The sequence below is a fragment of the Apis florea genome, unplaced genomic scaffold, assembly GCF_048593485.1.
Source record: "Apis florea isolate Af1SG1 unplaced genomic scaffold, ASM4859348v1 contig_2350_pilon, whole genome shotgun sequence".
NCBI classification, from domain to species: domain Eukaryota; kingdom Metazoa; phylum Arthropoda; class Insecta; order Hymenoptera; family Apidae; genus Apis; species Apis florea.
Genome location: NW_028256565.1, coordinates 3,919,708 through 3,935,345, shown reverse-complemented (window position 1 = coordinate 3,935,345; position 15,638 = coordinate 3,919,708). Strand labels below are relative to the sequence as shown.

Sequence of the window (15,638 nt, the reverse complement as noted above, 5' to 3'; positions counted from 1 at the left end):
CGTGAAACTCTATTACAGCCGGGAGGGCCAGCAGCTACGGTACCGATTTGTCCCTGTGAAGGGTTCGTGCGATTTCTAGTGGCTAATAGAAAGGCCGCCTCCTACCCTCTACGAGTGCCACGAGAGGGGGGCCAAGGGTCGATTCGTTTGGACTTTTACTTAAAGCCAAACCGACCCCACACTCGTTTATGGAGATCGATATTATTGGGCCATTAGGCTGTCCGTTTAATTGGAGAAACGTCTGATCAGTTTCTGTCTCATACTACTTGCCAATTCACGCTGACACTGCAAAGCCGTTTGATTTGTTTGATTTTTTGAAAATTCGTGGTTCATTGATTCTCTACAAGATTAAAAATTTTTTATTAAAATTTCAGTGATGCGTTATTCCTGAATAAGAAAATAAAGATACTACTACCGATTATAACGTGGAAAAATAATAAATCCGAAGCATTCGATTATTTGAAATAATCTAGTAAAATTTTTTATACAATGCCAATATTTGTATAACTTTGTTATGGGAAAAAAGTAAAAGGGAAAAAGGATATTTTTGTAGCGTCAGATCTATTTTTCTTGGAATTCTCGTTACGTTGACTTCCGGGACTAATTGAAGAGTCGAGGACCGACACGTCTGTTCGCGTTACGTCCCCGTGAGTTATCCGGGGGACGAAGGATCTCGATCGTTCATAAGGAAAGGAACACGATAGAATTCTTCTTTCTTCTTTTTGACCAGCTTAACGGATCATCTGAATAGAGAGGCCTCTTTCACGTAATAAAAGTAAATGGTGCGCATATCCTAGGTTCTCCAGCCATCCGAATAAAAGGTATTCTATTCTGTCAAGGGATCATCGATACACCTGTGCACCAACCCCTAATTTTTTCCTCTTTAGCCAGCCTTTCTCTCTCAATGTTTACTTAAAAGCAGCCAGAAATAAATGTGCGTGCAGGTAGAGTTTTAGATTTGGCGTAGATAATATTCGTCTTTTTTTTTTTTTTTTTTTTTCACGTAATAATCTTCAAATATCTATGAATCCTCGTATTAATCCTGAAATACAAATTGCATTAAATGTATATTTAAAAACAGCATTAGGAAAAAAAAGTTTTTCTGCGCGATTTCGAAAAAGAAGACATAACACCTTATTTCTTCACTCTTGAGGCGAAAAAATGCATCCATTGGTCGAGCGTGCGTTTAAAAGACGGGGGTCCGGTAAGAAAACTTGCGTGACCTTCATCGTGGGATTTCTATCCGATCCTTTTCCTTTTCTAACTCTCGTTCCAATTAACCTTGAGGCCACGAAGCGGCTACGAGCCTCTTGCCCCGCAGGATGCGAGGGAGAGTATAAAGGGGGCAGTCGAATGAGATTAATTCAGAAATGACGACGAGTTCTTGTTGCCTCCCTGCGTACGGCACGATTATATACGATGGATATGCACAGAGAGAGAAAGAGAAAGAGAGAGAGAGAGAGGAGAGACGAACGAGATGGCTTCTTGAATACATGTGTGAGCACCACGATTCATAATACTCTTCTTTCCACTTTGATTTCATTCTTCATCCTTGTTTTTGTTCAATCACAGCTTTTTTTTTTCTATCACTTATTTTACTTGCGATCAATTTTAGAGTATATTTTCAAAGTTTTTCTATTTTGAGTTCTGTGTAGCATCGCGTTATCTTGTACAGATAACGTAACTTTATAGATATTCAACACTCTGACTTCATTCGTAGATTATTATAAAGATGCTATCGCATCTATTTATAAATTTCACTGTCTCTATTCATTCTTCATGCCTTTCCAATTCTTTTTATACACGTTGTAATTTACATCTTCGTTTCTGGGTCGCGCGATTAACCAAGAAAAATGGAATCCAACCGTAGCGTATTTGCAGCAGCGAGAATTCGTCGAATGAAAATGTTTTCTGCCTTTTCCCCTCTCTTTCCCGCCTTCTGATATTTTTCTCCTGTTCCGGAATCGGATCTTTTCACCGCCCCTTTCTCTCTCTCTTACTCTCTTCCTTGGTTTTTTTTATCTTGGCACGATTTCTTCGCGCTCCACTGCCTCGAGAACTCGCTCTCCGCGCCATTCTACGCACGTTTGTAATATCAAGAAACCGCGGGGTGTTGGTGAAATCTTCGGTTAGTATTCTCGAAAACGTAAAGAAAAGGTGAGTTGAGTCTCGAGGGTGCGGTTTTCCACCTCATTTCCACGCGAACTCGGTGAAAACCCCGATTCTAAACCCCGAAGAAAGAACGAAACTACCTCTACGTTTTACCTCTACGTGCTCCGATCTTCTTCTCTGTCTTTCCTATTCGATTTCTTCTATTGTGCCTTGGCAGTCATTGACGGGGATCATCCGTCGAATCGGATTTTAGCAGATACCTTTTTTTTTAGACATTCCATGGCTTTCCAGAGGATTCCTTCGCCTCTTTTTGAAGATGTTCAAATGCGGTACTATTATAGCTCCTATTCTAGCTCTTCTTCTCTCTAAAAAAAGTTATTAATTTTACTCACAAGTATATATATATATATATTTATATTTAAATTTTTAAAATTGTCTACAATAGTTTTGCAATCCATTGCAATCTCTATAGAAATCATAAAAGATGATAATTTAAAATATCGGATGGGAGCAAAGAAGAATAAGAATCGCAGACAATTTTGAAATGGATCCTTTTCTTTCTTTTCATTCCCGATCGGAAGTGTGAAAAGTTTCTCCGGGCTTAAGTGGCCGGATCCATGACACGTTTTGATTCCTGCGGAACGTATCAGGTTTCGGAACGTTCGGTGGCTGTGTTCTTCACGGTTAGGAAACGATCTCGTTTCTGAACGCGTCGACTTGTTGACCCATCTACCAGCCACTCCCGAAAGATCCGATTTCACCGACGTTTCGAGGACTCGCGACTATGCTGACCGTCTAGGTCTGGCCGTGGAATCCTCTTCAATTGCTACCTCCGGAATTTTGTCCGGACCATCGCGTCGAATTTCGCGGTTTCGCTAGAAATTTGAATATTCTTTTCAGCTCAATCATTTCCCCTCAATTGTTCCTCGTTTGAATAATCGAACCATTTTTGATTTCGTCCTGAAATGATGATCAAGTTATTTCTAAAGTCGAATTTACAAATAAGTATCGATCAAATATTTTACTAGTACTTACTTAAAAAGAGATTATATTAAACTGAAAGATATTCAGATTTTTTTTTTTTAAAAATGAAAGAGAAACACAGACATGCTGTATAGGTCAGATCCAAAAATGCGGAAGTGGTTCGATTCCATTTCATCCTTGACCACGAATTTTAGCGTGTTCTCGCATCGTGGTCGTGCTCTCCATCTCCAGAGCCCTCGAAGAAGCCCCTTGATTTCGTAATTCGTACGAAAGTCTCGCGGCACGTAGAGCGTGGATCGGAGGCGGCGACAGAGATAGACGGAAAATGATGATGGAAAACGCGGAGGGAGAAGAAGAAAAAAAGAAAATGGAATAAAGATCGGGACAGAAGAAAAGAAAGAGAAGAAAAGAGAGAAAAGAGGGGAGAGAGAGAGAGAGAGAAAGGGAACGGAAGAGGGAGATGATATCCCTCTTGGTGTGTAGCATTTGAAGGAGACGACGGTTCCCTTTGCGAGTAGAGATCCTTATGGGACTTGGAAGGGGCATATTTACAAGGAGAAAAGAGAGGAGCACGGAAGGAAGACAAGCGGAGGAAAAGAGGAAAGATACGCGACGTAGAGGGGGCCATGAGGAAGAGGACGATGGGAGTGAAGCATCCTCGACAGTTCTAGGATACTCCTTGCCGGTATCCTGGGGTCCTCGCTGCACAAGGACCATCCTCTTCCTCTTCCTCTTCTTCGTGGCGCGCTCTATCCCTTTCCTTCCTTCACGGTTTAGATCTTCCTCCTCTTCTTAATTCATTCTCTTCTCCCTTCCTTCCTTCCTTCCTTCCTTCCTTCCTTCTCGTTTGCCACGTTTGTATCTACGCTCTCCTCTTTCCCCTTTACCCCGTTTTCTTTTTCTTGTTTTCTTAACTCTGTTACAAAGCCGAGTAGCCACCTTTTTCAATACTCTTCTCGCTTTTCAGGATCCATCGTCCACTGCGACTCTCGCTTTAACTCTTTCTCGCGCTTTCCCTCCGCCCCCTCCCCGTTTATCTCTTCATTCTCTTCTACACCTTCCCGTCGGTCTATTCGGGCAAAGTGTGTGGGATTCGATATCACCTAATCACGATCCTCGAGCAGGAACAGACTCTTCTCTCGCCGACTTTTCGACACCAGGAGAGGCGTGATTGTTTTTTCTTCTGCTGTCTGTTCACGAGCGTTACCTTTAATGGTCTTCCGATATAGGAGGACTTTAAGGACCTTTAAACGACTTGTGGCTAGATGTTTGGTACAACAGTAGTTGCATTTGATGACGAAATTGAATTTGATTTTCGTGTCTAATATAATATAATAATTTAATGAATATTTTTCCAATTTTCAATCTCCAATTAAGTAGCTATCTGTATTACGTACACATCAATTATCGTTAGTTGCAAATCTTTAATTCTTGGATTTATTATTTTTCGAGTTTTATTATCGAGATTTTATTATCTCTTTTTTATTTTTTTATTGATACTAAAAAAGAACAATTTTCATTTTCATTTCTTTTATTTTTTTTTTTTTTTATCTAAAACATTTTCTTTAATCAAATTTTTTCTCAAATTTTCGGATCTTAATTTGAAAGAAAATCAATTTCGATCAATAAAATATAATTGAAAAATCATTTAAAATTGTGTTCTAATCGTCGAGTCAATGCTCTCCCTTGCGATCGTAAATATGGTTGCGGTGGTTACCGAAGGAAAAGGTAGCGTGGATGTAAACGCGGCCATAGAGGACATGAGAGCGGCGGAGGTAATGCGCCAGCTGAGGCAAGGGTCCTTGCTTTGACTCCAAACTCACCAGTATAACTGAATGCCTCTCTATAGGCCGAGTACGTGCTTCTAAGTGCATCCTGATTTTTCGAAGCTTTTTGATTATGCCTTTCCTTCTCTCATTCTTTCCTTCTTTCGTTCTCTCTGACTTTCCTGCTACTTGTATTCCCATTCTTCTCGCGTCTTTCCAGCTCTGATTCATCTATAAACGGAAATCAAGTGAAAGATTGATATTACGATAATTGCTAATTGTTTCTTGATTTTAACTCGTAATATTAAGATTTTTTTTTTTTAAATTTATCAAGTATATTCGATATAAAATTTTTTAATTCTATTTCTTCTATAACACATCAAATTTCTCAACATTTTCATCAAAACTATTTTCATCAAGAGATCCCTTTGTCACCAATTTTCCATGAATCTTCAAAACAATTCAATCAGAAGAAATACTTTTCTTCTTTTTTGATTCCTTAATTCCAACTTCTTAGAAGGTGAAGAAATCGATTTACGGATTGCCACGGGCTTTTGGACGGCACGGGTCGCGGTTGGATCTCTTCACAGGTGCACAAGTAGCTGTGTTGATTTATTTGATAAATGAGTAGTGGATAGGGCTTTAAGCGGGCGAGAGAGAGGGAGGGCTCTCCAGCGGAGAGTCCTACAACGCCGAGCGCACTACTCTTTCGCTCCTCTGCTTTCGTTCCCTCTCTTTCCTCCCTACTCGTTTTTTACCCCAACTCCCTCTTGCCTCCCTCAAATCAAACGTAGAACCAGTTGGACCGACATAGGTCCCGCGAGAGCGACTCAAACACTCTCACTGGTGGCTCGTCTCTGTTACTTTCGTCATTGACGCGATTTCCACCGCTTGTTTTTCGCGGAATCTTGTCTCCTCGAGCTATCCCAGAGACAATATAACTCCTGGAAAAAGCTTTTCGAATGTAATCTCTTACAATCATGAAACAGCATCGTGTATTCGTGTTACAGACATTTATGATAATTTTACCAAACAATCCATCATCGATCTTTCCAAAGACTTCAAGAATAAGAAAAAAGTCTTTTAGAACAAGGACGGCCGCTCATCGTGCATGTGAGATAATGCAAAACGGCTGAGCAAGCACGCAACGCAAGCGACGAAGCCAGCTATGCAGAAATCCGCGTTTTTCTTCTCTTTTACGTGAACCAAAACGTTCCGCCGATATTCCGTCTCCTTCGTGGGAGGCTAGAGAGCGAAAATATTGACTCTGCCAGCCGGTCGGTTTCCATGTATAACGCGAAAGAGGAGCAACTGTGGAAGGCGGTACAAATTAGAGACGGATATCGTATTGTTTCGGAACAATGTCAGAGGGATTAGCCATTTCGTACACACGAAACGTCCACGTGAAAACGTCCTGCTCGTTCTCGTCCCAACGTTACAATTGCACCACCACGATTTATCCAAGAGAAGCTGGGAAAATAACAAAGGATCTGCCTTTCCAGTTGGAACATCTCGCAGACGTGGCATACGACGAGACTTAGCTGGTAGTGGTGATGGTCGAGAAGAGGCGACGATCAGCGATTCCATCGTCGTTATCGGCGATGAATAATTAATGTCGTTAATGAATTAAAGATTACCGTGGATTAAAGACAGCTAGAGACTGGCTGGCTGGCTGCCTCGTTGAATATTGGCTGCATCTTGTAATTCCATTGGATGTGTATCGATTCCATCTTCGATTAGATACATTTTTAATTTGACGAACAATTATACTCCCTGAAATATACGTATCTTAAACTGTTTATCTTAAGGAATTTTTCTTTAGAAATTTCAATCAAATTGATAAAAATCGATCGATTTTGTAAATTAATTGCAATTATAAAGATTGATATTTACTTAGAGATTAATAAAATAAAACGGAAGAAGAGGAATAATTCGGAAAGGTTCTTTCTTATCAGAGACATCGATGTGTTAAAACGGGTGGCAAAGGCGTCAGATAAGGCACCATCGTTGATTGGATCACCGCGAGAAATCGATACCTCAGCCCCCCCCCCCTTCCCTCCAGTTTGAGAGTTCTCCTTCTTCGTTTCAGTCTCTGCCTTCGTCTTTCCTCGGCGTTCTCCTCCTCTTCCTCCTCGGCACTCTCTATCTCTCTTTTCTATGTTCCTCCTCCTGGCCGCCGCCGTGGCTGCCTCCAATTTCCCCGTGCCGGGCTCCTGGAGGATTCTCGAGTACCCTCTCATCGCCCTCTGGGCCATCCAACCGAGCTCTGTCCGGCAGTCTCCATGCCAACACCCGCTCGATAAATTTATTGGTCGCCTCTGACACGAGTGCTTCTGCATATTTCTTTCTTCTTTTCTCTAATGCTTCGTCTTATAACGCTCTCTTTGTTACGTCTAGATACACTGTTCTTACAGCTAGGAATATTTTCTTGGCTGGGCTGCTCAGTCACGGGACCTCGCGAAATGTCACGCGATTCTTGCATTTCGGCCTTTATTAGTGCTGAATTTGCTTATTTCGATTGTTAAGAAGTGTTTTAGAACTTTGTGCCTTTTCTCTAAAAATATAATTTGTAATCAAGAATTATAGTTTTTATTAACTAGTGATTAATTATTATTTTTAGTCATCAATTAAAAATCACTAGATATTTTATATTTAGAGATATGTATAAAATTACACACATATAATATATATATATATATATATATATATATATATATATATAATAAGAAATATTTGTTATAGACTAATTAAATTTAAATTAAAATCTTCATGATGCGTTCTTGAACTTTAAAAAGAATCCAATCAAAAATGAAAATTTTTACATCTTTTGGAAATATATTGTCAAAGGTGTAGTAATCCATGATTCAAGTACACACGTACAAAAAGTTCGTTAATCACCATCGAACGATGCAATCGTCGTCTAGGTTGGCGCGCAATTAAACGGCCGGCGAATTACGGCGGAGCTTGCATTGGCGGCTACTCCGCGGCCCGGTATTGGATCTCACCAGTGGATGGGGCTCAAATCAATCCGGCTCCCCCTTCGCGAAATTGTAAATAAATTAGGAGCTACGCGATCGCGAGAGTCAACACGTTACTTGCGCGCGACCGATCTACTCCCATTGCCTCCCCCTTCTATGTATATGTGCGCTTGCTTCGTGGCGCCACACACGCGTGCTGTGTATCGTGGTTCGTTAGTGCGCATGCGCGAATTGAGCGAGATCAGCCAACGCGATAGGCGTACGTCATATGAATTAAACAAGGATACAAGGATATGAGGGTGAGGTTTGCGGAGGGCTGGAAAGAGAAAGGGTCGAGGGTCGGGAGGAGGACACAGACGAGGGACCAACACACCAACATTGCGTTTATTAACGCACGTTGCACGGTGGGGTTTGCTGGCACAGCATCGGCTGTGCGGCAACCAGCCAGGCAGGGTCAAGTGTTTCTCTCCATCCTTCTTCGATCTTCGCCCTTTTCCTCCTGCCCCTTCAACCTCTCCGCCGACCGCTGTGTCCCACCTTTCTGCGCGTACCTTCTCCCACCTCCGCGTCTCTGTACCCCCACTTTGCTCCCCGCGACCCCCCTAGTTCTACGGCCGCCTCGACGAAGCTAAAATATCCGGAGAACGAAATGCTGCCTCTCGCAGGGCCAAGTTTCTTCGTTGTGGGCGTTTTCTTTTTTCTTTTTCTTTATTTTTTTTTTTTTTTCATTTCTGATTGATAATTGTCAATTCATACCAAATTATCGATTATGACTCGGTATCATTTGAAAATTGTTTGATGTATAAAAATTTTTGACGAAGATTAAAAAATATATTGCAAAATTACTATGAAAATCGTAAAATTTTATATCTACCATAAAATATCTAGAATCTTCCGTTTTTTAATGCTATAAAACGTTGGAAATTCAACGATTCGAATGATAATTACAAAACCGCAAAATATTTCAAATCCCGTCGAAAATTTTAGTGATAATTACGAATTGACGGCCGCGATATAAATCGGGTAAAATCTCAATATGGATTTCGATACAATCGAACGCATTGGCGAATGTCCAAAGCGGCGTCGCGGATTCCGATAATCATCGACATCCTATACAATATTCAAAATCGTGAATGTAGATTTTGTCAATATGAATTTTAATAATTCTACAATTATTTTATAAAAATATTTAAAATCATAATTACGAAGCAAATTATTTATTTTATATAAATATAATTAATATAATCATATAAAATTATCTTATAAAAATATAAAAATTTTATATACCGAAACCAAAATGCAAAAAAATAAAAATTGACAAATCTTTTAAGCAATATGTGAACCAGCAACTCTGGTTTTCCGACGAAAGAGAGAGAAGTTCGTATTTTCCTCTCGAACGAATCACCGTGGCCGACAGAAACAGGAAAACGGAGCTCAACTACGAATGGAGGAAGAAAGTAAAAGTCATTCGTCGAGGGTGGGGGTAAACGTGTCTCGTCTCTCGTTTCGTTTCGTTTCGTTTCGCCGAGGCAGGCTCGTCGAGGCGCTAGAAGGGCCGGCGTTCGAGGGCCTCCATTACCGGCGACTAAAAAGAGGAACAGGAAAACGCTAAGAGAGAAAGAGGAAGAGGGTGGCGGTCCAGGGAGTGGGGGAAATCTTGAGTTGCACCCGGCTCGTTTCTTCTTTTCCACGGGTCTGGCAAAGGCGAGAATGAATGCGGGCAAATAGCAAAGGACGGGAAAAGAAAGGGAAGAAGCACGGCGAAAGAACGGAAGAGGAAAAAGAGGTAGGGAGAAAGACGAAGATGAAGAAGAAGAAGAAGAAGGGGAAGAAGTTGAAGTCGGGAGCGTGCGAAAAGAGGAAGTTGAAGGGGGCTACGGAGAGGAACACATACATAGAGAGAAATAAAGAGGGAGAAAGCAAGAGGAGCGTGGAGAGAAGGAAGAAGGCGGTCGGAGGAATTACCGGTTCGTTGGCTAACTGGCTTCATAGAAGAAAAACCTCTTTATATCTCGCGCGCACGCACGTAAGCTGGTAGCGTGGCTGAAAAACGCGCCTTTAAGCCTCGAGTTTCATCGAATACACCCCGTGTACGAGTGGTACGTGGAACAAAGCCACCGGAAATCGCCCGAGTGGTACTCCGGCCTCCGGCCTGCCTGGCGCCATCTTGTACACGGCTACCAGCCACGATGGGGAACGCACGCTCTTTGCTCTTTCATTGTTCTTGTCGTCAGGTAGTTGCGCCACATTTGGATAAAATATGTCCATCTTTCTTCTTCTTCTTTTTTTTTTCTTTTTCTTTGTATTTCTCCCTAGTACTCTTTTCCCTTGTGAGATGTTTTGAAACAAATGATACAGTGATCACCGGAAATCGATCTAGAATCTTTTCACTTTGATATCGAGATTTTAGAAAATGATGTTGCGACGAAGATAAGAATTCTTTCGTTAAAAATTTTTTTCAGTCTAAAAAGAAATTTTGTATACTTCATTTTTCGATATTTAGTTCTGTTAATAATTAAATATTATTTATTATTACTCACAAATAGTAAGCTTCATAAATTCTATTCGTTCTGAACGTTCGAATCTGATTTGAAAGTCGCCAATATGGCAACCTTGACGTTTTTCCTTTTTCTTTTTAAATATCGAAATCGCTATCCGTTCTTCTTACGCAAACATTATTCCTCTCAAGCAGTCCCTCCAGTCTTATATGCTTAGGTGGGTGTAGGTAAACATTGTATAGCACGTGTAAGTAAAAGGTAAGCTAAATAAGCGTCTTCTCCTTCCTCTTCGTCTCTTTTCTCTCTTTCTCTATTTCCTTTTCTTTCTCTTCTTTTTTTGTGCTCGGATACACGCCAGCAGGAGCGTGTACGAAGTGTCTCTTACCAGCACTGGTGCCTTTTCATTCGAGTTAGTCGGTTGGTCTCGCCTCTCGAGGAAAGCGGAGGCTAAAGGGTTTCGATTCCCGTGCCATGGTCGCACAAGTCTTTTTCAACCGTTGGAGAGAAAATTTATATCTCGAATTCACCGACTCGCCTTTAATTTCTAATCCTTTGGACGGAAACCTTGGCTAACCGGTCGCTTCTGATTTCTCTCGCCACAAAAATTATCTCTCCAGCTTACAATTCCAGCATCATCTACAATCAAAATTTCTTAAAAGTTTTCCATGATATTCGAATTATCTGTTAAATATGTGTTGAGCATAGACAAAGAGAAAATTTTACAAAATAATCATCCATCATTTTCATGGCTAATTGAATCCCTGTTAGAAAGTTAAATTTCTTCGCACAAGATTTATCCAAAATCTATTCATCATTTCATCTCAACTCCACGTCTGTGAGATTCTACTTCTGTTAACGTTAGTTAGAGTTAAATTCTGATGAAGAACTTTGGTAAAATCTTCGACGCTGTTGATGACGAGAGAAAAACTACAACGCGAAGGGAAAATGGAGCTAGATAGAAGAGGGGGGGTTTGGGGGTACGACGGGGTCGGTCGGGAAAGTGTAATTTCAGTTTGAAACAGGAACGGGAGAGGCCGACCCACATCGAGGCTTCGAGTGTTTGTATTGCTGACGCGGCGATCCAATCCAATCCAATACCCATGGCGGATAGGCAACACAGCGCATATACTATCTACGTATGAACGTATCTCCCTCTCTTTTCCTCTCTCCCTCCCTCTTCCCTCATCCCCGTCGCTTCTCGTCTGCTTTCCAATACAATTTCGCGGGGTTCGCGACGAGCAGGCGGAGCTTTCATTTTGTAATTAATTGTCCGCCATTTTAACATCGAAAAATCATTTTTTTTCTGGGCGACCGCGACTTTCCAATTAAATCACCAGCCATACATAGATTCTCTTTTTATTTCTGGTATTGGTGAACGGTATCGGTGATGAAACATTGTAGAGATTGAGATTCTACTGCTCGGTAATTTCAAGATAGGATCTATCGTTTCCTATATTTTTAACAGCTTATCTGAAACATAACAGAGATATTGTCATTTATGTTGTAATCAATCAAAATTAAATTGTACAAGCTCACAAATTAGCAATATTTCGTTCAACTTCACGGGAAATCGAGAATCGAAACTTTAGAATGCAAATACAGCATCTCTCCCCCATGATTTACACCTTAAGAAAGGAAGAAGAAAGAATGGAAATAAAAGAAATTAATATCCGTTGTGAAATTCAGCATAAAGCCGTTTAATTAAATACCTGAGCACGATTGCGACCCCCTGGATGGGGTTGAAGCGGTCAGCCGGGCCTGCGTTCGTGCCGGTCGGCTGCTATTATCATAAACGCAACAATAACGAGGGATGATCCGACGTGTAAACTGTTAAACCCTCCTCCCCTTGGCTCTTTTTTGGCGAGGGTGAGGATTATCGTGGGGGCCATCCATTCGAACCACGTTCCCGGGGCTGGAATCCACGGGGGATGTTATTGTTGCCGCAAAGAGTGAGAGAAAGCGGTCGGCGAGCTACTGGAAATAGAGATAGTAGTAGCAACGGTAGACTCTACTGTAACTGTTAGGCTAGTAGTCCACAGGACCACCCCGTTCAACCCTCGATAATATTGACGGTGTTTGCCGCCTCCTCCTATTACGAGCTCGATTGAACCAAACTATACGATTATCATGCGTCACTGATAGTCTCTCTAGATTGGATGAGATCCTGGATCTACATAGAGAAAGGGGGGAGCACTCCCTTCGATATATAATTTCTTAAGACGAGAGGTTAGCGTATCTTTTTTAGTAAATGGTATTAATATCGAGCTATACGGGCCAAGATATTTGTATTCTCTTTTCAACATCGCAATACGTGATACGTAAGAATCAATATTGTAAATCACAAAGATTCACAGAGATTTGCTCGTCTCGTAACGAAAGAAGCGCTTTACCATTTGAATCGATTTAATAATCATAGACAGTTTCGAAACAATCTCTAACCGGAACAAGTGGATCGATGGTCCCTTGGTTAAATGCATTCATAGCAGACAACGAGTGACGCTCGCACATGGAATACATGAATACGAAATCCTCGAAGTTCATTATCGGAACGTTTCGCGAGTCTACCAAGTTGTGAAACGCTCAGATGGTACTTGCGCGAGGCAACCGTCGACCATGGGTCGTACACAGTGTTTCAACCGGCGACAGTGTACTGCTGCTCCTCCGTGGGTAGCTTATAATCAATTCAATTAAAATTGATTTCCACTCGTCACGATACATCAAACAAAACGGGCCGTTGGTCCCCTCCCCTCCCCCCCTTTCTCTTCCCATCCTTTTTCAATGCGGCATCGCTCTTATTTCGTTCTTCCCCCTTGACTACCGTAAAAAGCATGATCTCGCGATTCGAAACCGAGTTATAAATATTCAACGGGAGTCAAAGACGGGGCCGGGCGAGTAGTTAGAAAAGAGGGGGAGGTTGGAAGCTCGTAACCGTTTTGTTCTTTTGTCAGCGTCGTCATTATATCGTGTGCCTTCAATTTTTTTCCGTCTCCCCGGCAGTCGTGTTTGCGTGGGCGTGCAACAGCGCGAGGATTCGACGGCTTCCTGCTGCGAGAAGGGAGGGGGTTTGAAGCGACACGATTCGTGTATAATCGGGGCCTATCCTTGCCTTCCTTTTCTCACTCTTCCCCTATATACGTTTCACTCGTGGATACGTGATGCGTGCTTGATTTTCCTGTATGTTGATGCACTCGCCAGGGTGAGACACGCGCCTACACCGGGCGCGCATTGCCCTTTCGAAAATCCGTTATTAGCATCGAGCCTCCATTATGACGTTTCGCAATGCTGACAAATACTTGGCCCCGTCCTCTGTCTTCCGCCGTCGCTGCGGCTGTGCACGCGCGTTTACATATTATTCGAGGGAACACGGGACACGCGCCGCCACGCTCCCGGGCCCTTTCACCTACGCGGATATTGTGCTTCTGTCGAGAACGTTGTTTTCTCCTTTGTCTTCCGTGTCGTTGATGGACGAAGATACTCGATACGAGTCTGCTTGCGAACTGGTTACGCTTCTCTATTGGCGAGCAGGTTCAATCAGGTTGACGCAGATTGGAGTATTGACCATCATTGGATCGTTAATTCAGTGAAATCTGCAATTTTTTGTAATAGTTTTTAATACTTTCCTATTATTTGTTATATATGTTGTAATTAATTAAATCAAGCTTTCGATTATTCGATTCTGTTCCAGGTTACCAAAGTACGAATTATCAAGGAGGATACGATCCTGGACATAACCAGCTTGGAATGGTGCCTGGTCCGTGGGCAAGGGGATACGGCACTCCTCACAATTATCATCAACGTTATCCGGAATATCAGCAAAAGAATAATTACAATGTCCAGCAATACGGGCGAAATAATTATCAAAATCCACAATATAATAGTTATGGTTCGCAGTATAATCAACAACGGGTAAGATTTTGATATGTAAAATTAATTGTAAATTCCTGAAAATGAATGGAATAATTAATTAATGGAAAAATTTTATCGTTTGAAAAATAAATTTCTTTCATTATCATTTAAATTAAATTAATTAATTTGATTTCAATTAAAAGATTTTTAAGAAAATTAATTTTGAGAAAGATTTTTCGTATAAAATGGTCAAGGCATTAAAAATATTATCACATCTAATAATTTAAGAGAATGACACGTTTTAGCATGTTTTATAATTAATCACTTTTTCTTATGATGTTTTAGAATTATTCTTCTAACTACCAAGGGAATAGTGGTGAAAGTGGGGGAAGTAGGGGAGGAGGATGGAGACGGTCAACGTAGACCTTTCTCTATTTAATTAATGCTATCATAGATCTTGAATTTAGATTTATAAGATTTTTCGTTTATAATCTAGAACTCTGGAAATATGTTTAGATTCAGGAATCTATCAACAACTAAATTGTTCTTTTTTTTTTTGTTCATTTTATCTATTTATATATGAACTTAGATAAATATAGATGAATGTGCAATATTTTAAATTCATTCCAATATTTGTTTTTTTTTTTTCCTTGAAATTTCTGAATCTTGCATTTTATGAGAATATTATCGCTTGTTTAACATTTAGATTAATTAATTATACTTTTTTCTTCAGATATAATAGATGCATAATATGATCTATGATGGCAATTATTATTCATAACACATTAGGAATATAAGCAGTATCAAGTATAATTTTATATGAACTTTAATGTGAATATACACATTCACAAGGAACTGTACGATAACAACCATCGCTGAAGATTGCACCTTGGCTATAAAAATTCAGATAGAAATAGAAGGAACAATCTTTAAGCGAACGCGATTTGTTAACATAAATTGAATTGTACAATCAAAACTCAAGTAATCATGTTAAATGTTTTCTTGTATAATTATTGTTAGCCAATGCAATTTAGTTCACTTAAAAAAAAAAAATTTTAAACTTTGTGAAGATTATTCATCTATTCACGACAAGTTTAATTATAATATATTCTGATATTACAATATCATGGTTGTGTCTAATCATTGTTTGTAATACGGAATATTAATTCAAACGTTATCCATTCCTGTAGATTTTGTCATATATGATACAATATGATGAATAATCTCATTTCGTTGCAAAATTTTAACCTTATTTTATAGCCTTGTTGTCATGACTTCAGTTTTATCGGATATCCGTCGTGCATACATATCGTTCGTGTACAACCAATTAAAAGGAATATATAAATCCTTTTCATTATACACTAACTTGCACATCACACGTGGAAACTTTTTTATTGTATTCACTTGAACAAAAAAAAAAAAAAGTATAGAAATATAATTTAATTAATTCGCGA

At 40.3% G+C, this 15,638-nt stretch overlaps 1 protein-coding gene across 1 annotated transcript in view; it reads left to right on the top strand.

The window, feature by feature from the left end:
• The window catches only part of Rat1 (5'-3' exoribonuclease 2 Rat1), a 26,373-nt gene extending 10,735 nt beyond the window's left edge, over window positions 1-15,638 (top strand). The window contains exons 16-17 of the mRNA XM_031918517.2: window positions 14,024-14,244; window positions 14,530-15,638. Coding sequence (XP_031774377.1) covers window positions 14,024-14,244; window positions 14,530-14,607 — 299 coding nt within the window. The 3' untranslated portion in view covers window positions 14,608-15,638. The remainder of the gene's footprint in view (window positions 1-14,023; window positions 14,245-14,529) is intronic.